We start from the raw sequence: 20,081 nt of genomic DNA, 5'->3' as shown, positions 1-20,081 counted from the left end.
GTTAGATACGTAATCCTCTGTATCTCTCCTTTTGTGGTCTTTTTGTTTCCTCGACAGTCTTTTTGAAGAGCCAATATGTTTAATTTTGATAAAGTCTGTCTTGTCATTTTTTCCTCTATAGTTTTTTTATTCTAATCCAAGAAATATGCTTAACTCAAGATTTTCTCTTATGTTATATAGTTTTCACTCTTGTATATAGGTCAGTGATTCATTTCAAGTAAACTTGTATATGTGATGTAAGGTAAGGGTCAAATTTTTGTTTTTGTTATTTTCCACATCAATATCTATTTCTTCCAGAAGCATTTGTTAAAAAGATGATTTTTCTCCAGTGAATCACTTTGGTAGCTCTGTTGAAAAATCACATGTCTGGATACGTCTATTTCTGGATTCTGTTGGGGCTCACTGAACTGCATGTCCGTCATTATGTTAGTGCCATTGCACTATTTTCTTTTTGTTTCAGCTTTGCCGAGGTATAAGTGAGAAATAAAATCATACATAAATTATGGAACGTTAATATCACTCATCATCAGGGACATACGAATAGAAACTACAATGAGATGTGACCAAGTAGACAAGAGATAAGTACTGCTGAGGATGTGGAGAAAAGTACCACCCGGCTTTGGCTGATAATCGCTGCAGAGACTCTTGGGATGTTGTGGGGCTTCTCCAACTTCTTTAGTTTTCTGAATTGACTTGGCTTTTCTTGGCCATCGGCATTATCCTCACAGTGTGTGTCTCTATTTGGTCCTTGATTTTTTTTTTTTTTCATCTTGCACTTCACGACCTTACTAACTTCACTGATTCATCCTAGTGGGTTTTTGGGAAGATTCCTTAGGACTTTCTAGCTGAGGGCTCGCGTCCTCTGTGAATAAAGAGTGTTATTTTTTGCTTTCCAATCCCTTGTACACCACATATATGATATTTACATGTAATATACATTTTATGCAACTTACAAGTTTATATGTGTATGTCTACCTGTCCAGGTACACACACACACACACACACACACACTCACTTTTGTGTTTTATTTTGCTGGCTAGAACCTCCAGGATAATGTTGCACAGAGACAGTAAGAGGGAAGGATTTAAATCTTTCACCATCAGGTATGGCGGCACCTGTAGGTTTCTCACAGGCGCCCTTTGTAAGGGTAACAAGATCCCACTAAATTCCTCGTTGCTGTGAGTGTTTATTCCGAATGAGCGTGGAGGTTCTTTTCAAATGTTTTATCTCTGGGATGACCGTGTTGAACTGCCTGGTGTGACCAGTGTCTAAAAGCTTTTGTTTCATGTATTTTGTCTGGTTTTCTACTTGTTTATGACTGGAAGTTTCTGTAGCAGTTAATCCTGCGTGAACAGAAGTGGCCTATTATTTTCCTACTGTAGGCAATGTTACCCATAACAAGCCTCAGACAAAGGGAAAGTAAGCACTCAATGATTCATTGCTATAAACTGCTGCCTTTGAAACGCAAAAGTCTTTTAATACAGAATTACCTAAAAGTCGTAATTTCTTAACGGATACCAGAAACGTTGAAGAAGTAGGATTGTGGTAACAAGAAGGAGCCAGTGTGCTAAAAATTGTGGACAGTTAAATTCTTTTCAGTTCTAGTTTTTTCGGTTCTAGTATTTTTTGTTAGTATCTCGGGAGCACTGAGCAGTCGCCTGGTTTCTCTTATTCCTTTGGGTGGTAAAGAAAACATAGCGTCCGATATAAATGAACATTTTCCTAGAGAAAAGCAGTTCCCTGATGTAAGTGAACTTCACACCGACCGCCCTCACCTGCATATGGCCTGCTGCCCTCTTCCCACCGAGACCACCTTGCCCCCCGGCCTGGCCGGACCAGCTCCCTGAGCGGGTCTCCTGGGCTGCCCCGCCCAGCCTGTCTCAGGCAGAAAGAGAACCCCTCACGATCCTCACCTTTCTCCAGATGCTGAGGATTTTTTTTGATAAAAAAAAATTTTAATACAATGAGACTCTTTTAAAAGCCTTGCTGTTTTCATTGCACTTAGGAACTCAAAAAGAAAGGCAGAATTCTCAACTCCCTCCGTCTCCCGCACACTCGATGTTCTGGAGTGAGTGCAGTGAGCGTGCAACAACTCTGTGGACACATAATCCGGTCGTCCTTACTCTATGTTTCCTTGGAGCGGCTTTAGAGAATTCCAAAGAGGGGAGAGACTTGAGTTAGTAGTAATCAGGCCACAGCAGACCCACGAGTGACTTAGACACATTCGTAAAGTGAAGTCAGAGGTTTGCTGACAACTAGAAACTCGGGCAGCACACTTCCAGCTTGTTCTTAGTTTTCCTCATTGCGATTGCAATTTGAAAAAAGATCGAGTCCGTAAAATTGAAGCCTTTTTCGGAATTCTTAGTGCTGATCATCTATTTAGTGCCAGGATCTTCTACTATTTTCGGTTTTCAGTTGAGATCTCTGCTGACATGGTAGCGTGTGACGAGCCAGACTTCATGGAATCACAAATAGTCTGGAGAATCTTGGGAATCTGGAGGTGGCCAGTACGTCCTGGGACGGTTCTCCCATCCTCAGAAAACTCCCAGACCGTGTAGATGCTATAGGCTTTGCCATTGTGATAAGTAAGACGTAAGCTTTGGATTTCTCATTTCTCCTCATCCCTGATATTGAAGCAACGTGATAAAGATATTTCCTAAAATGCACAGACATTGTAAGAGTTTTAGGAAAGCTCAATAATTTTTTATTTGTAATTTTTTAAAATTTTTTTCGCAGGTTTTTTCTTTCTTTTTTCTTTTCTTTTCTTTTCTTTTCTTTTCTTTTCTTTTCTTTTCTTTTCTTTTCTTTTCTTTTCCCTTTCTTTTCTTTTCCCTTTTCTTTTCTTTTCCCTTTCTTTTCCCTTTCTTTTCTTTTCTTTTCTTTTCTTTTCTTTTCGTTTTCTTTTCTTTTCTTTTTTTTCTGTAGCACTCTGCTTTCTCAGCAGGAGAGGAGTGCATAAAAACAGTGAAGGATGTGGTGGGCCTGTTGCTTTTGAGAGGGCCTCATGGGCGAAATCCAAATTGAGCTAATTCTTGAAAGAAGGGGGAATCAACTTTGGCGGCAAGAAACTGCAGGGACACTCATGTCTCAGGGGCTTTGCTCGGGCTGATCCCTCTGCCTAGAATGCTTTTCCCTCAGGTAGCTGCTTTTACAACTCCCTGCCCGCGCTGGGCCCACACTGAGACCACCTTAGTGCTGCACTTAGTGCTGCTCCTGCCCTTTCCCCGTCGCTCTCTGATGCTTCCTAATCTGCTTTGCTTTGTTTCCACTTTGAGGCAGGACCACTTGGAACTCGCCGGATAATTTAGTTTTTTATCATGTTTATGGACTCCCTCCGGCCTTTAGAATTAAGCTTCATGAGGACAGGGATTGCCTTCTCTTTCCCTTGTTCTGAGGTGTGTTGCAGGCACCTACAAGAGTACCAGGCACGTAATGGGGATACTCAATAATTGTAGTTTCAAGGTATGAAGATTTTGAGTTAAGAGGTAGCAAATCCTGCTTGGGGCTCTGGAAAGACCAGTCTTACTGGGGCGGAAGGGGGTCCTGTGTGTTGTGTATTCCAGTGGGAAAAAGAGAGCAGAACCAAACTGTGAGGACTTCAATCCTAAGCAAAGGAATTTGTTTATTTTTTGGTAGGAATGGAAGAGCTTTCTTAAGCCTTTATTTTAAGTAGCAGTGTATTAATTGAGTGGTATAAACGTAATATCCTAGGAACGTCTCGTTACATTTCCTTCATGCTTTTTTGAAGTGTTTTTAGTTTTAGCTTATAAGACTGGCTAAAGACATAGGGAAATTAACTCGCATGCGTGGGAGCCCCTAGGCTGAGCAGGCTTCATGGTCGGCTGGTTTCCATTTGCCTCCCCCATGACTTGGAGCCGGCTCCCGCCACCCGCTGGGGTGGGTCACTGTGCAGGTGGATGTCTCGAAGCCGTGAGATGTAAGGCCTTCCCTTCGGACCGCGCCAACTGAGACGTTTATTCAGCGTCTGGCAGCATTAGGTGCTTGGTAAATGCGTGGGGATGGAATCATTCAGAGTGCTTTGTTGTAAGAAGACAGCTGACTTTAGACAGTTAGCGCCACGGCTATTGCGGAATGCCAGAAGCACCCGGAGGAGGCTGAAGGGAGCCGTGCCAGCTCCCGAGCCACGAGGGGCTTCGGGGTGCCGACCTGCCTCCCCCCACCCCCACTGTGGTCGAACATCGAGAAAACATAACCCCTAATAGCCTACTGTTGACCAGAAGAAGCCTTACCAATCCTGGAAACAGTAGATTAACACGTATTTTGTAAGTTAATGGATGTACGGTGGTCTTACTACAGGGTAAACTAGAGAACAGAAAATATTATACGATCATAAGAGAAAATACATTTACAGAACTACGCTGTATTTATTAAAAAAAACACCCATGTTATCAGTGGACCTGTTCAGTTCGAACCCATGTTCAGTGATCAACTGTATAGTGAAAAGATGGCTGGCGTATTAATTTTCACAGGAACTAAGTATTTTCCATAACAGGAAGACAGATATGCTCCATCTAGGAGTATTAGAATGCCTGCAAAGCCCAGAAGGCAAAGTGATAGAGGCACAGGGAAGTCCTTCCAGAGAACACCAATTTCTGTCACTTCTGGTCATTGTGTCTCTTCTTCGGATGCATAATACCAATTTGTGACATCTTGGACTTCTGTCTTCTCCGGTAGAGTGAGCGCTGAAAGTAGAGAACTTACCCAAGGAAGATTTAGTAAAAGTGTATGTTATACTTCAAGGAAATGATCGATCAATTTAAAAAGTAGGGATTGGTCAAAATACCTTCTCTGGACGTAGAGTAATAAAGCCACAGGCTAACCACAGAGTAAAGAAGGACATGATAAGCAGCCACAGAACTTAAATCAGCCGTCACATAGTAGAAGTTCCTTTACGTTCTAATTATGTGTGTGTTCATTCCTGAAATCCCACTTCATATCAAGGAAATAGCAAAAGTGATCACAAAAATAAAAGTACGAATGTATGCAGAGTTTTAAAGATTTATAAAATAGTCAAAGTTAACTACTTCCCATGAAGGTAATCCCCATGAATCAAATACTTCAAATTGTCCCTAAAGCAAAAAACTAGTTGCTTTTTATAAATACATCCTGGTGGAGCGCCTTATGCACGCTCAAGTTTGAGAAGCACCAAGCAAAACTAAAGGAGAAAGCAAAGGGAACATTTATTTATAGAAATGAAATTCGGTTTTTTATTCCATGAGCTATCTCCCTAAGACATTGAAAAGTTACTAAAATAATGTTGAGATTGAAGATGCTTTCTTTTTTTTCTCCTGTTGTTAAAAAATAAGTGTCTCTTTAAACAGTTGTAAACAATCCCGCTCTCAAATTAGGTTTTGTTTTCTTGTTTATTTATCCTGCCAGAGTGTGAGCGCCTTGAGAACAGGGATCATGCCCGCCACATAACGATTCCATGGTACATATCTGTTGAATAAACAAATGTTGATCGAACCCCTACAGCTGCGTAAAAATCCATATCTGCTCTTGTGAACATTCTTGTTACTAATTCGATGCTCGTGAATTATTCAGAATCTTGCATCCATGGGAGTTCCTTACTTTTCCATGATCCCCAACACCTTTCATTTTTAAACAAGCTTTCCTGCTGAACTCTGTGCTCCGTGGTGGCGACAGTTCAGTCCTCGGTGCGTGTTGGAAGGGCACCGAGACGTGGCAGTCGTGGGCTCTCAGGAGACAGTCTGAGCCCTGGGCTCTTCCCCTGCGACGGTGAGATGTTTTGCATGAGGAGGATGGGGTGATTTTCTGCTCCGTTACTTTGAAAATGTCTTTGTGGGGAAAGTTGTTTTTCAGAAGCGAATTATGGCGGCAGGATGTTCTTTCAGTTCAGACTTGTAAGGTGGCCAAAGGAGTCGGCCAGCTTGCCCGAAGCAGTGTCCCAGGTGACTGCGGGTGTGGGCTTCCAACGGTGGTGCATGCCCCAAGCCCCTGGTCTCTGTCCTTGAGGCACCACTCTTCCATAGGGGAGACATTCTAAGAGCTCTCTTCCACGTGTGTGCATTTTCTTTGGGCAAGAGAGTTCAGCTACGTGAATATTCCGCATTTAGGAAAGAGGAAGCAGCTTCCTTCTTCCAGCAGATTTCACTGTGCCCATTAATTTCTTCCGCTAAAATACCACGTTCCCTAAGTATAATAGATATGACATCCATTTAACAAAACTTGACTCCTGAGTCGGAGGGAGAGATAGGGGTACATTTGTGAATCCTTGCGTATGGTGGGAACCTAGAAATCAGCTATGGGTAAAATTTTTTCTTTCAAATACTTTATATTGCCCCTAAAGCAAACACTAGTCGGTTTTTATAAATACATCCTGGTGGAGCGTCTTACGCACGCTCAAGTTTGAGAAGTGCCAAGTACAACTAAAGGAGAAACCAAAGGGAACATCTGAACCAGCCTTCAGATCTTAGTGATGACTGGAGAGGGGAAGGATCCACATGCCACAGTCGGGAAGGCCATTCGGTCCGGAGAGTAAACCTGTTTGTACAACGGCTGCTTTTCATTATGTGCTTCCTAATCCATTGGGACGTTTGACCACACTTAATAGAAGGTCTTAGATAAAAATTAAAAACGTAGAAGCCTTCCTCCCTTTCGAATCCGTTTAAGAAATTGGCGGTAATGATCAAATCGAATGGTTCCCTCCCGTCTCCAGGGGGCTTCAGGAGAGGTAAGGGGTTGAGAGTCGAAGAGTAGGTAGACTACTGCTGTGATGGCATTTCCGCGTGGAGGGCAACGTAAGTTTTTTTCCTGTAACGTGCTTAGGGATGGATCTTCTCGGGGCAGTCAGATGCAGTACTCAAATCGCTAGGGAACAATTAGAAGGAGTATGTCGTCAACAAGTGTGTATTAATGGAATACTTGCAAAACTGAGGGCTGCGTGTTGCCCATCTGCTCCCCAGGGGTGCCACACTTGGTCATTTCCGAACGGCCCCAGGTGAAGTCGTTATGCAGCCAGCTTTGAAATCTGATTGCCTTTCCGTTCTGAAGCATCTGAGGGACAGGACGGACGTGGGTGCAAGTGTGCCCGGGTGCGCATGGGTGCGCCTGCATGCACGTGGCTGTACGCGTGCGTGGGTGAGTTCCTGTGCGCCTCCGCGTGTGCGCACCTGCTTGCGCGTGCGTGGCTGTACGCATGCGTGTGTGCGTTTCTGTGCGTGCGCGCGCCTGCGTGCGTGTGGAGTACGGTCGCCAGGGCAGGTACTGGATTCAGGGGCGGGTCTGGAGGCTGCCGGTTGCCGTGCGGTTTGGCACCGGAGTTGGTGTCTGTGGAAATAAGCAGCGAGTTGGAGAAAGATGAGGAAAAAGCAAACGACGGGACTCAGCCGTTTACTTCGTAAGGATGTCGAAAGAGGAAGCGCAAACCCCGTTTGAACTCGGGGGGCGCGGTTTTGCCAGCGTCGGGATAAGTCCGGCGGTGCTTTCGAGTCACGGAGCACACGAGCTCTGGGGCGTGTTCGGTGTGCGCTAATGTTGCTACTTAGACACGATCTGGTTGGTGAGGACGCGAGTCGGCAGTAGCACTGAATTCCGGGTGGCCTCCCAGGGACGGCTCCGGTCCAGTGCCTCTCGGCGAGGGCCACATGCGTGTGCTGTGGGTCGGAACCAGTGACCTCGAGCAGCGTCTTGGCCACTTTGTTCCTTGTACCCTGTTGGCCACGTAGGCATGTTCGGGTCACGTGGCCAGCCCCCCCCTCCCCCCCCGGGGGAGAGCCGTCCCGAGCGTCTCACCTAGACCAGGCGCCACCCATCCACCAGGCTCGCTTTGCGGTACCACTGCCGACAGGCTGGCCCAGGCAGGCCCCCAGCGCCCCCGGGACCCACGGTGCAGAGCGGCATCGTGGACCGGGGTCTTCGAGCCTCCACCAGGGTGCCGTGCGGGGACGCGTCTTCTTCCAGCAGGGAAGGAATGCTGTAATTAACCCGGCAGCACAGACGTTAAGGGTCACTTGCGATGTCCGTGCGGTTGTGGCATCTAGAAGGTTGTTTGCAGACGCTGCGGTTTCAGAGCCTCTAACAAGGCAGTCTCGAAAACGACCAGTGGTATTTCATTTTCCCTCCAGCTTCGCACGTACCTCTAACTCTATCATGTGTAACCTTTACTTGACGGACGGTTGAGGCCAAATTCTTAGATTTTGTAATAGGAAGCATAGCCAGACGGCCTTCTAGTTTATTGAGCGTGAATGACATAGTCTGCATTTCAGAAGCTACTCAGAGTCTCTAATTGTGTTTTCCCTTCCTTTTCCCCCAGATGAATCGGCTCCTAAGGAAGTCAGCAGGGTAAGTAACGCGAATACAATTCCTGCTCCCACCGTGTGGGAAATGAATACTCTCGGACGTTCGTGTCCGCAGTGCTCTCACATGTTCAAGCACTAGAAACAGAACGACGAGCACTGCCTGTCCTCTCCGGAGCATTGCTCATGAGTGGTTGGCAACTGGAGGCCCCAAACCATGCACGGCCAACAGCTGCGTCTCGTCTGGCCTGCACATGCTCATGGGGTTTTCTGAATGGGTTGCCGGCATGAGGCACCGAGAGACTGCGTGGAAGGACTGGATTTCTGGCTTCTCTTGAGAAACCGTAAGACAAGCCGACACCGACCGGCACAGCGTTTTCCCAGCCCAGGCTCCCCTCCCCACGCTCCCCCGCAAGGTGCCCGTTACCTGCCCATCCCCTGCCTTTGAGTTCATGCACCTTCTCTCTGGGACAACAGGAGGTGGCCACTTGTGTGTTCAAGACGTGACCTTCCTCCGTACTTTTAGGAAACATGAAATGCGCCGTTTTCACGTCCAAGAGAAATGACTTAGGGGGAACTTTAAGAGACCTAGCAAACTTAAGAGTTGATGGGGCACGAGTACCGAAAGCCCGGAGCATGCTGTCCTTGGACTGCAGAGTCATAACGAATTACGTAGAAACACATTTTAATTATACTGTATCCATAAAGATCTTAATCGTGGATTCAGTAGCGGAAATACTCAGTTTGAATTGCGTTGGACGCGACTTTAGGGGAGACATCGCTATTATAAAATACAAGCTGAAGTGCTCTTCATAGGCTCACCTGCACAGGTATCTTCCTTTACTTTAGAAAATCTGAAGAAAGGAAGTTCAAAAATGACCAGGCCATCCCTGCAGGCTGGGCACCATCCCCTCCGTCCACAGCAACCTCTACGGGGTTGGATCGGAGACCGCCACAGGTTAACAGAGCTCGCAAGTGGGAAGTTCCCCAGTCTGGGTGCTCCAAGGTGTAGCAGGGGCCGGAAGGGTCAGCCTGGAGCTTCTGTGTCCCCTGGGAGGAGCGGCAAAGGCTAAGACGTGATGCTTGAGGACAAAGAGGGCGGCTGAGAAGCGAGCGCGGGTCGGGTCGTAAGCTGCTGGAGTGCCACTGTCTTGTCACATGTCTGAAGCAGCTCTGTGCACTTTGTGAGTGAATCAGGGCAGTCGGGAAGGAAGCTCCAGTTGGCTCACCAGTCGTCCTTCTTGGTTTTTGACTTAAACTATAAGGAATGCCTACCCTCAGTTTAGCGTTTACAATTCTGAAGAAATTTTAGATTTTGGTGTTGTTTTGAGGGAGGTGGGGAAAGGAATAGGGTTGTTGTAGCCGATCTGTGTGTTTTCCCGACATTCTATTGTGCTGACAACGGTTGGAATTGTATTTCTGTCCTCGGCTTATGTCAGGATGTTAACTCTGTTCCCTTGTTCTCCAGAACCCTCTTCCTTTGCCTCCAGTGTCCCCAGATACAGAGATTTCCTACCGCGGTGCTATAACCGATTTCGCGATCGCATCCCACTCCTTTAAATATAAACTAGGTTATATTTGGGTAGAACAGTTGTATAGGCGAAGAGTGGCCTTTTTTTTTTTTTTTTTTTTTTTTTTACTGAATACGTTTCTGTGTATTTTAGTTACACAAAATATCGCTGCAGGACATCTCGGATTCAGATAATGACCGTGTCATGGCATCCTCAGTGCGCCTCTTTCTGGGCAAAGCATCTTTGAGTAGAGGGATTGTGTCCTCTCTTTTCTGGTGAAACATACTTTTAAAACAGTTTCTCAAAATGCTTCCTTAGAGTCTGGCTGACGCTCTCTAGACAAAGGGTACATTATCAGTACGTTTTTAGAAGGCAGCAGCTGTGACTTGACATTACAGACCCATTGTGGCAGGACGCCGAGACCGTGAGGTGGGACAGGTAACTCCTTGGAAACAGTGCATCTGTAATACGGTTTTAAGGGAGAATTCCCTTTGTAAAGAGACTTGTAGACAGAGTGTGGTCGGGGGAGTTTATTTGAGAAGTTGACAGTTGAGCAGAGACCGGAGGGAATAAGAAAACCGTCCAGAAGGAGGAGACGAAGGGCAGAAGGGCAGCGAGGGCTGGGGCCGGAGTAGAAGGGGGGGGGTTCAGGCCTGGGAACTCACTGCACAGGCTGTGGGTGGAATTCTGAGAACGATTGGAAACCACTGGGTCACGGTCTAACTTTAAAAACAAATTTGTTAATGTTTATTTTTGAGAGAGAGAGAGAGAGAGAGAGAGCGCGCACACGAGCAAGAGAGGGGCAGCGAGAGAGGGAGACGCAGAATCCAAAGCAGGCTCCAGGCTCTGAGCTGTCCTCACAGAGCCCTACAAGGGGCTCGAACTCACGGTCCACAAGATCATGACCTAAGCCAAAGTTGGGTGCCTAACCGACTGAGCCACCCAGGTGTCTCTGGGTCACAGTCTAACTTAAACATTAGGCGAGTCCCCGTAGCTGCTGGGCTGAGAGTATACACAGTGGGGAGAGCGTGGGCACAGAAGGCCTGAGGGTAGTTTAGGGGGTGCAGGCAGGGGGTGGTGATGGCTGGCGTGCGGGCTTTAACCGTGGGGTGTGAGCATTCGTCAGGTGTACTAGGAAGCAAGAGCTCACAGGCTTTGCTCACGGCTTATCTGTGGTAAGAAGACAGGGCTCAGGAACGACTCCTGGCTCATTTGGTGTCAGCACCTGCTAGAAAGAAGTTTTTCTTTACAAGTAACTCGGAGTGGGGGGGACAGCAGGACGAGTGTCGGGGAGTGAGGCTGGTGAGACTGGACTTCTCAGACAGACATCACAGAGATGGTTAGAAAGAAGGTGCTTCTGTTGAGCCGGGAGGAAAGGTCATGGCTAGAGACGTAGAGGTTCCTGGGGGACGGTGTCTCATGGACAGTGCCAGGGGACAAAACGACATCACTGAGGCAGTTTGTCTTTGGAGAAAAAGGGTCTGAGCACTAAACTCTGGACACTCCGGTTGTTTCGTGGAGGAGACATGGAAAGTTTCGCAAAGGAGATTAAGAAGGAAAAGTCAGTAAAGTGAAGAGAACCAAGAAAACTTCTTTGTCACAGGGCGCCTGGGGGGCTCAGTCGGTTGAGTGTCCGACTTCGGCTCAGGTCATGATCTCGCGGTCCGTGAGTTCGAGCCCCGCATCGGGCTCTGTGCGGACAGCTCGGAGCCTGGAGCCTGCTTCGGATTCTGTGTTTCCCTCTCTCTCTCTCTGCTCCTCCCCTACTCACGCTCTTGCTCTCAAAAATAAACACTAAAGAAAATTAAAAAAGGAAAAAAAGAAAAGTTCTTTGTCACAGATTAAAAATAAATAAATTTAACTCTAAGGCTGTACATTTATTTAAGCTGCATTTTACCTGGTTTTGAACCATCCCAGCATTTTGAGGAAAGTCTTACCTCTGCTACCTAACATTCTCTATTTCTCTGTTTTGAAGCTACAAATTTGAGTCATGTTTCCAAGGTGTTTTCCTACGCCCCCTTTTCAGTTTATTGAATAAAGGGGGCAGTGCCACGCGTGGAGATTTCACCCGTAAGAAGGATGGGAGATGCTGTGTCAGACGCCTTTGCTAAAGTCAGCATAATCCTGAGCAGTCGGCTGTACTCTTCTGGTCACACACCGTCACTCACTCGCCACGTAGAGACTGATCCCCCTTCCTCTGGGCCCGTCAAGGAGGAAACTAGGCGGAACTTCTCCCATCGCAGTGTTTCCATCAGTGTGGGGAGGAGTCGGTAAACACAAGTGCCGAACGCGTGCACTGGGTCCCATGGTAATGGATGCGGTAGAGACAGAACCAGGGTGCGCGGTGTCGGGCTGCATGCGGGCACGTGCAGCCAGGCGTGGCTCACGAGGGCGGTGACTGAGGACGGACAGAAGAGACATGAGGCCGTGAACCTTGCCGGGGGTTGGGGGGTACGGGGGGGGGGGTGGGCAAGTACAGCCTTCCAGGCAGTGGCACAGCAGGTGCAGAGGCCTGAGACGGGAGGCTGCCTGCAGCGTGCAGGGCAGGGAGGCCATCAGGAGGAGGAGGCTAGGGCCAAGTGCAGGAAAGCCCAGGTCACAGAGGCTGAGCAGGCCAACATCTGGAGGGATGTGCTGTCAGCCACATCTGTCACTCGTTTGCATCTAATCAGCACGATCAATCTTTTCTTGTGTTATTACTGTTGGTGCTATGTTGACGTGGTTCCAGCTTGTAAGTCAAAACAATCATGACCAGGAAAGGGAGAGAAAATACCAGGATAAGAAGTGTATTTGGATGCAGAGTTGCTAGGACATAACCAGATTCTAGCTGGGTCTAGAATTCTTGGATATCATCTCTGTCTCTCAAAATGCTGTAGATATGTTCCGTTACGTCTTGATTTTTTTTTCCCTTGTAAATGTTGCTGTTTTCTTTTCTGAATATTTAGCAAACTGTCATTTGCTGTTAGAATTCATTACTTGTCCCAGGTCGTATGTAAATGTTTTAGCTTTTGTTAATTGAGCCTGGCACGCGATGAGCTTTCTGAATCCATTTTACAAGTCCTGCTTTCGTTCAGCGTGTTTTGTGTGTGTCTTTCTTGGCCCATTGGGGCTGTCCTCTTTATTTTGTTCTCTTCCAGATCACCAGATATCCGGTCTTTCTCTTCTCCCGTTCTCCTAACGTATCTTAGAAGAACCACTCGGATTTTCTCTCTGCATCATCGACATGGACTTTGGCAGCATAATTCTGTACTGGTGCTGATTCTGCTTAAACGTACAATGGCTCTTTTTAATTAAAGTTCCTTCTGTATTTTGGTTCTTTCTCTTCATTTCAGTGTGCCTTTTGACATCATCGATAAATTCTTACTAACTCGTTAATTTTTTGAAAGCAGCTGCTTTCCCAAACTTCATCTTGCACCGATTCTCCCTCTCACGACACCCACAGTCAGCTTTGTCCTGGGCATCCTCCTGTAATACCGACCGACACCTTGCGTATTTTTGGTGGTTTTCCTTTCTCTCTGATATTGTTATTTATGTTAAGAGGCTACGTTGTCGGCTTCTATTTTTTATGTTTGTTTATCCTCGAATGATGCTAGGTTTGGTGTTCAGAGGTAGAAGTTCCTCGTCTCTGCATACCGTAAGTGTGAGTGTTGTCCGAGTTCTCCTTTCGGATACTGTGATGGAATCCCAGCGAGTGACGTTCAATGACACCAGTTCATTGGGGGGTGACCCAGGAGAACAGTGATCGAACAGAGTTGTGGACATCCCCACAGGAGAAGCTTATCTGTCACTTGTCTGTAGGTTAAGGGAAACAAACCGCTTGTACTGGAATCAAGATTTCTTTGCAGTGTTGTCGTTTTCACCTGGCCTGGGAAACAGTACGGCTACATCCGGTCTGTTGAGTAATTTTGTAAAACTGAAGGAACGCTCAATTCCGTTAGTGAATCCTGGTTCCCTTGGATTTCTGCTCAGTGCATTTCTAAACACGGGGCCCTGCGGCGTAAGCAGGGGGAGCTCACGGCAGTTGGCGTCCTGGGTCATCAGTTTCCCCAGAGCATTTGCTACTGACTTCATGCAACGGTGCTGTTCTCAGGACGGGCAATTTTGAGTCGGCCCTTGGTGCCTGTTTTCAGTTTGGTGTCACTAGTTTAATGTCACCTTGAAATTGGTGGCACGTGGCCACCAACGGTGGCAGTTGCCCCGTTTCTCTGTTTTTATCTTTAGTTCTTGACCAAGTGAGAGGGGAGAGATTGTAATGGAATCGCAACTTGTGACTCATCGCTTTTCCTGAGATAGTCAGTGTCTTGCTCGTGTTTGTAAAATATCGGTTACTGTATTTATTAAGAATTTCTGCGTGACGTGCCTCATACCCACAATCATACGTTCTGCAGCTTAATTTTGCATCGTGTGATAATCCGCTTCAGTCTAGGAAGCGGTATGACCGGGAGGGAAGGAAAGGTTTCCAGTCCGGGCAAAAAGGTAAACGGTTTTTCCTCTCAGAGGAGTTTAAGAGGAGAAAGGGTTTGCTGATGACGGACAGTGAGTTCCAGGGCTCAGCGGAAGGGTTCTTGTCAGCAGGGAGGGAGGAGGGGAGGTGGGTCGGGTCGGTAGGTGTGTGCAGTAGGACCGGCATCCAGGTGATGGTGGGTCCGAGCTTTCTTAGATGTGATGGGATCTCTAGAAAACAGTAGCCTGCAAACATTTGCAGACTTCTCTCTCCCTCTCCCTTCCTCCCTCCCTCCCTCCCTCCCTCCCTCTCTCCTTCTCTCTTCTCCACCCCTTGCTTTGGTTTGGTTTTGTTTTTTTGTTTGTTCATTTCACTGTCAGAGATTTATTTCAACCTTCTCTTTATAGAATCTGGTTTTATTGGATTGAAGTCCTACTGCTTTGTGATAGTCAAAAGTCGAAGTGGTAAAGAGGTACGTCTGAATACCGACAGATGCTAACAGCGGTGTGGGGACCTCACCCAGCCTAACAGGAAGTTGGGTAACTCAAGACAGATTATTTTACTTCTAAATGCGTTCACTCCTAACTCAGTTGTAAGAGCAGTGCTCAGTTTCTCGCGGAAGGCAAAGAGTTTATATAAAATTGAGCATTTGTCTTGAGGCAAGTGTTGGTAATTTCACACAAGGAGTTTTCTCCCTGCTCTTCGGTTCTTTTGTTTTCATTTGTACTATCTGTGTGCTTCCTTCTTTACAACTTAAAATTGCTTTTGCTCGACATTTTGCATCAAGAGTGTTGGACCCTGAGGGGTTGGCGGGTAGTATTTCCTTAATCGACCGCTCTTGAGATGCTGCATAAAATCCAGGACGGATGATTGAGACGCATCTTCTCTCAAAAAGTAAGCGTGAAGAACGTTCGGATAACCTCCTACATCATGTGACTGGAAGTAAAAGCTTGACCAGCAGCCGACTTGATGTCGTCATACCTGTGCTCCTTGACTAACCAGTCACTGAGTGAGAATTCGGGATTTCCAGAGTTATTGTCCGAATCCGTTTCAGGGCGAGCATGCCATTACACCGTGTGACATGAATGAATGCCCTGGAAATTAAAAGCATGTGAGCCTTGTGAAATCGTTAAAGGACTGACCAGATCATTATGATATAGGTGTGGAATTTTCCTGTGAGTGGAATTTTCTGAGGGCACATTGCAGCGGTGTTAGGAAAAGCACTGTGGATACTCGGCTGTGAATGTCTCCATTTCCTCTTGGCTGTGTCGTTTGTTTCCATTAAGTATGAGCTGTTTTGCTAAGTGCGGGTGCTCTTTGCCTTCCTTTGGTAAGCTTGATGAGACTTCTTTTGTGTGGCAGGTGTTCAGGATTTTTCCTCCCCTCTGAATCATGAACGCTAACCTCGTCTCCATCATTCTCAAATTATAGCTGACTCTATATTTATGAGAAGACTCAGGCTATTTGATATAAGCCTCTTTTGTTTGTTGGTTTGTGTGTCACAGTGTCTCTTATTTCTGCATTTGAGGTCGAGTATCATGCACTAACTTTCTTTGCAAAGGCTCTTCTAACAGCTGTGCTTTGAATCCTGTGCCCATCCATCCACCTTACCCAGTGCTGCTTCAGTCTACTGAAAATCACTTACACTTGCATTTTTGAAAAAACCAGAACTACGCTTCTGAAATAAAATTAAGATCACCTTAATGCCGTCAGCGATGGCTGTTAACGAAGATTTCCTTCTGGTCTTTTCTTCACGGGCACATATTTATGCAGTAGTAGTTACAGGGCACATACAGTTGTGTTTTTTGGTGTTTTTAGTTTGCATTATGCTGTAAGTAGGTCCTTATGTTACGCAGTCTCATATTATATTTAGTGACTGAAACGATCCCCTTGAATTTCTCTGTGGTATTAGTTTACTTTCTCACAGTTGGATCGTTGGATCTTTAGATTGTTTCTAATTTTTCATAGACTTACTTACTATCTTTATGTGTATGGCAGTTTTATTTACTTATTCATTTTTGAGAGAGAGAGAGTCCCACGAGGGGAAGAGAGAGAGAGAGAGAGGGAAAGAAAGTGTGGAGCCCAAAGCGGGGCTTGAGGTTACTTGAAGCAGGGCTTGAGCCTGATGGGGGACTCGAACTCATGAACTGTGAGATCCTGACCTGAGCTGAAGTTGGATGCTTAACTGACTGAGCCACCCAGACGCCCTGGAAATTTTATTCTTGTGAAATACTTCCAAAGGAAAAATGCCAGGATCTGAGGTTAGTAGGTTAACGGACATATTTTATGGCATTTAATACTCATTTAATACACATTTATCAACTTTTCCAGTTTGTGCTTTCATTTTAGCCAAATTAACAGTTATACATCTTCTTGTGTATAAATGGCAGTGACATTGTTTTTTGTTTTTGTTTTTGTTTTTCAACGTTTATTTATTTTTGGGACAGAGAGAGACAGAGCATGAACGGGGGAGGGGCAGAGAGAGAGGGAGACACAGAATCGGAAACAAGCTCCAGGCTCTGAGCCATCAGCCCAGAGCCTGACGCGGGGCTCGAACTCACGGACCGCGAGATCGTGACCTGGCTGAAGTCGGACGCTTAACCGACTACGCCACCCAGGCGCCCCGGCAGTGACATTGTTTTAATATTTTTACTTAGAGCAAATAAGCATCTTTCCATAGTTAAATAGCTGGTCTTCTTTTCGTGTGAACTGCGTCTCTGTGCCTTTTGTTGTGATACATTGAAAAGAGCTTGTCTGATCCTAGTGTAAATGTAAATCACACTTAGGTTTGAATTCCTAGATTTGAATCGCTACTTTGGCCACTGTTTATCTGGGTGATCTTTTAAAAAAATAGTATTTCAAAGCCTCAAATGTAAACTGGGGATAAAGTCAACCAAATTTAAGGGATGCAGCCAAAATAGGATGAAAATTTGTATTCCTATGTTCATTTATTAGAACACCAAAAGTAAACTTTTAAAAAGCAGAAGAGGGGGAAATTAATAAGAGAAGAAATCATTGGTCCTTGATTTAAAATATAGAAGTGATTAATAATGCAAAACATATTTTCTTAATCAGCAAAATAGACAATATTTGGCTATGTATTCAAGAAATATAATCCTTAATTCAGGAATCAGAAAGGGAGTATAACTATAAACAAGGAGACCATTCATAATTTAAGAGCGAATACTATATATGCATACATTGGAAAATTTGGATGTCATGGTCAGTTTGAGGACATTGTTAAGTCATCAAAACTGAAGAAGCGTTTAGGAACCTAAATATACTATTAGCTGATGAAAAATCTGAAAAGTTAGTAAAAACCACCTAAAATGGCCTGATGTCCGAAAGTTTTACTGGATAGTTCCACCAAACATTAAAGAGAAGAAAACTCCTACCTGATATAAGGTATGTATTTCAAACGTTATGGTAGGAACTCGTTCAAGGAGGAAAGTTTATTCGTGACACAAAAGTTAGAGCATGATACAAAACAGAAAAAGCTATCGGCCGCTTTTACTAGTGCAGACCTAAGGGTAGAAATGCAAAGTAAGTTTATTCAGCAGCACTTTAGAGGAATAATTTTTCATTGCCAAGGGTGATGGTGAGGAGGTTGGCGCAGTGATCCTGCAAGAGAGGAGGAGGGTTTGGAGCAGGATAGCGATGAGGGGGGTGGGGAGCGGCGCCTGGGGTGGTCGGTGCAGTTCTAGATGCATCTGGAAGGTAGAGCTGGCTGCCCCGGATGCGTGGTGTAGAACAGGAGGGGAAACGCTGGCCCGGGGGGGGGTCTGTCCGACCCTGGGAGGGTGGGTTGCCATACATGGGGCAGGAGTGGGGGGGTGGGTAGTGGTGTGTGTGCAGGAAGTCGAGGGGTGGGGGAGGTCATCAGGTGCCCAGGGTTGGCGTGCCGCTTGAGAGAGCTGAGAGGGTTCTGGACGGGGCAGGTGAGGAGGTGGCCGGGCGTAATACGAGTGAGTGGGACCTGCCGGCCCGGGGACGGGGTGTGACGGTGTGGGGCTGGAGGGGATGGCCGAGGGCGCCAGCGTGGCTCGAGTAGAGAAGGGGACGCGCCGAGCAGCCCGGCGACAGGACGTTCACACGGGTGGCACAGGAGGTAGCGGAGCGGCGTCCGCGTGGGCGTGCGGCAGGGGTGCGGGCGTTCACGGTGCGCACCGAGCAGCAGGCTGACGTCACGCACGCCTGCTCCCGGGGGTCGCGTGTGACCCTTGGGGTCTGGACACGTGGAGGTCCCTGGTGACGTCACAGCATCTCATTGGAGCGGCGGGAGCCCGCGCGAGAGAGGACAGAAGTCTTAGGCGGCGGGTGCGTGGGGCTTCGCCTCCGAAGGAGGGGGGATCGTGGGCGCCAGCTGCGCGGGAGGGGAGGGGACCCCGGCTTTGCTGCCTGCGAGATGGCGCGCGTGTCACTTTCTCAGTCCCGCCCGTGCGGCTGGAGCCCCGGTGCCTGGACGTGTCTACACCCGAGTCCAGCGAACACCGCCAGCACGCAGTGTCTCGTCCCGTGAGGGGGTCCTTAGGGTCCACGCCCTGGGAGCACCGCACGCTACACAGAACAGCGTCGCTCACTGTGGCTGGCTCACATCCCGAGGCCTGGTTTCTGGCGTGCAAGTGTTTTACTTCTGTCGTAGGTGCTGTCGTTGCCTTTTTTTAAGTGTTTATTTGTTCGTTTATATCGAGAGGGAGAGAGAATCCCACGCGGGCTCTGAGCTGGCAGCACAGAGCCCCCTCGGGGCTCGGTCTCAGGAGCCGTGAGATCGTGATCTGAGCGTCACCGTCTGACCCCCCAGCCCCCCAAGCTGATGTTCGCTTATGTTTTCCCCAGCGAGGATTTAAATTTCACGGGAGTTGGGGCGTTATCTGAATACGTGGTTGAAAAAGATCTGATCACCTGCGATGTTCAGAAAGGTATCTGTTGAGTTAAGCACTTAGACAGGTTTGCTTAAGTTTATCATTCAGCTGCTGTGATAACTTAATCCTTTCGTACTAGCCTTCTTACACCTTCCAGAAATGCTTGCCCTCAGTGTCCCTCAGTGATTTAAAACTGTCGTATCTCACGGACTCCCTTTTCCTAAATTATTGTTAAGAAAGGGCCTTTCCTCTCATGGATCTTTTTTCGCCCTAAATGAAATTAGTTCATATTCTAGACAACCCTTTGAAAACTTACAATAATGTCCTTTAGGATTGTTAAGTTTCCATTATTTCTCTTCCCTTACATTGAGCCGACATGGTTTTCGGGATCCCAGCCTGCTTGTTTCTACCACTTTTAACGGGAACTCACGGCGTAAGGTCTTTCCTGCTCAGTCCCGACCCTATACTCTGCTCTTTGCTCTCCTGTGGTCTCCAGGGTCTCTGTAAGATGCTGTCTGTGTACTTGCTTCTCCTGCGCCATGGGGGACCCGCCTTGCTGTGGAACACCCCGAAACACTTCTGCGTGGCTTTTCCTCTGTGCTCATGACAGAGCAGGACGAGTAAAGGCAGCTGCTTTTGCTCTTGCTTTTTCCGCATAGTATTAGGATAAGCTCAGGATGAGTGTACTAATCCCTTGGTTGATATTTAGGATTCGAAAACTTCTTTTAAGTGTATTTGTTTCGACAGGGATGGCGCAAGTGGGGGAGGGGCAGAGAGAGAGGGAGAGACAGAGAATCCCAAGCAGGCTTCTCGCTGTCAGTGGAGAGCCTGACGCGGGGCTCGAGCCCACAAAGCCATGAGATCGTGACCCGAGCTGAAATCAAGAGTCAGATGCTTAACCAACTGAGCCACCCAGGCGCCCCTGCTTGGATTTTAAAACTTTTTTTGTAAAAGTGTCAGTGGTACCCTCTTTGCTACCCCCCCC

At 47.0% G+C, this 20,081-nt stretch overlaps 1 protein-coding gene across 1 annotated transcript in view; it reads left to right on the top strand.

Moving 5' to 3' along the window:
* PDE10A (phosphodiesterase 10A) overlaps window positions 1-20,081 on the top strand; it is a 305,028-nt gene that overhangs the window by 173,031 nt on the left and 111,916 nt on the right. Inside the window, exon 3 of the mRNA XM_047093138.1 lies at window positions 8,297-8,325. Coding sequence (XP_046949094.1) covers window positions 8,297-8,325 — 29 coding nt within the window. The remainder of the gene's footprint in view (window positions 1-8,296; window positions 8,326-20,081) is intronic.

This window comes from Lynx rufus, unplaced genomic scaffold (assembly GCF_022079265.1).
Source record: "Lynx rufus isolate CCGP_SWC_20201006 ecotype Redwood Valley unplaced genomic scaffold, mLynRuf1.p SCAF_32, whole genome shotgun sequence".
NCBI lineage: Eukaryota > Metazoa > Chordata > Mammalia > Carnivora > Felidae > Lynx > Lynx rufus.
This window is presented reverse-complemented; position numbering and strand designations above follow the sequence as displayed.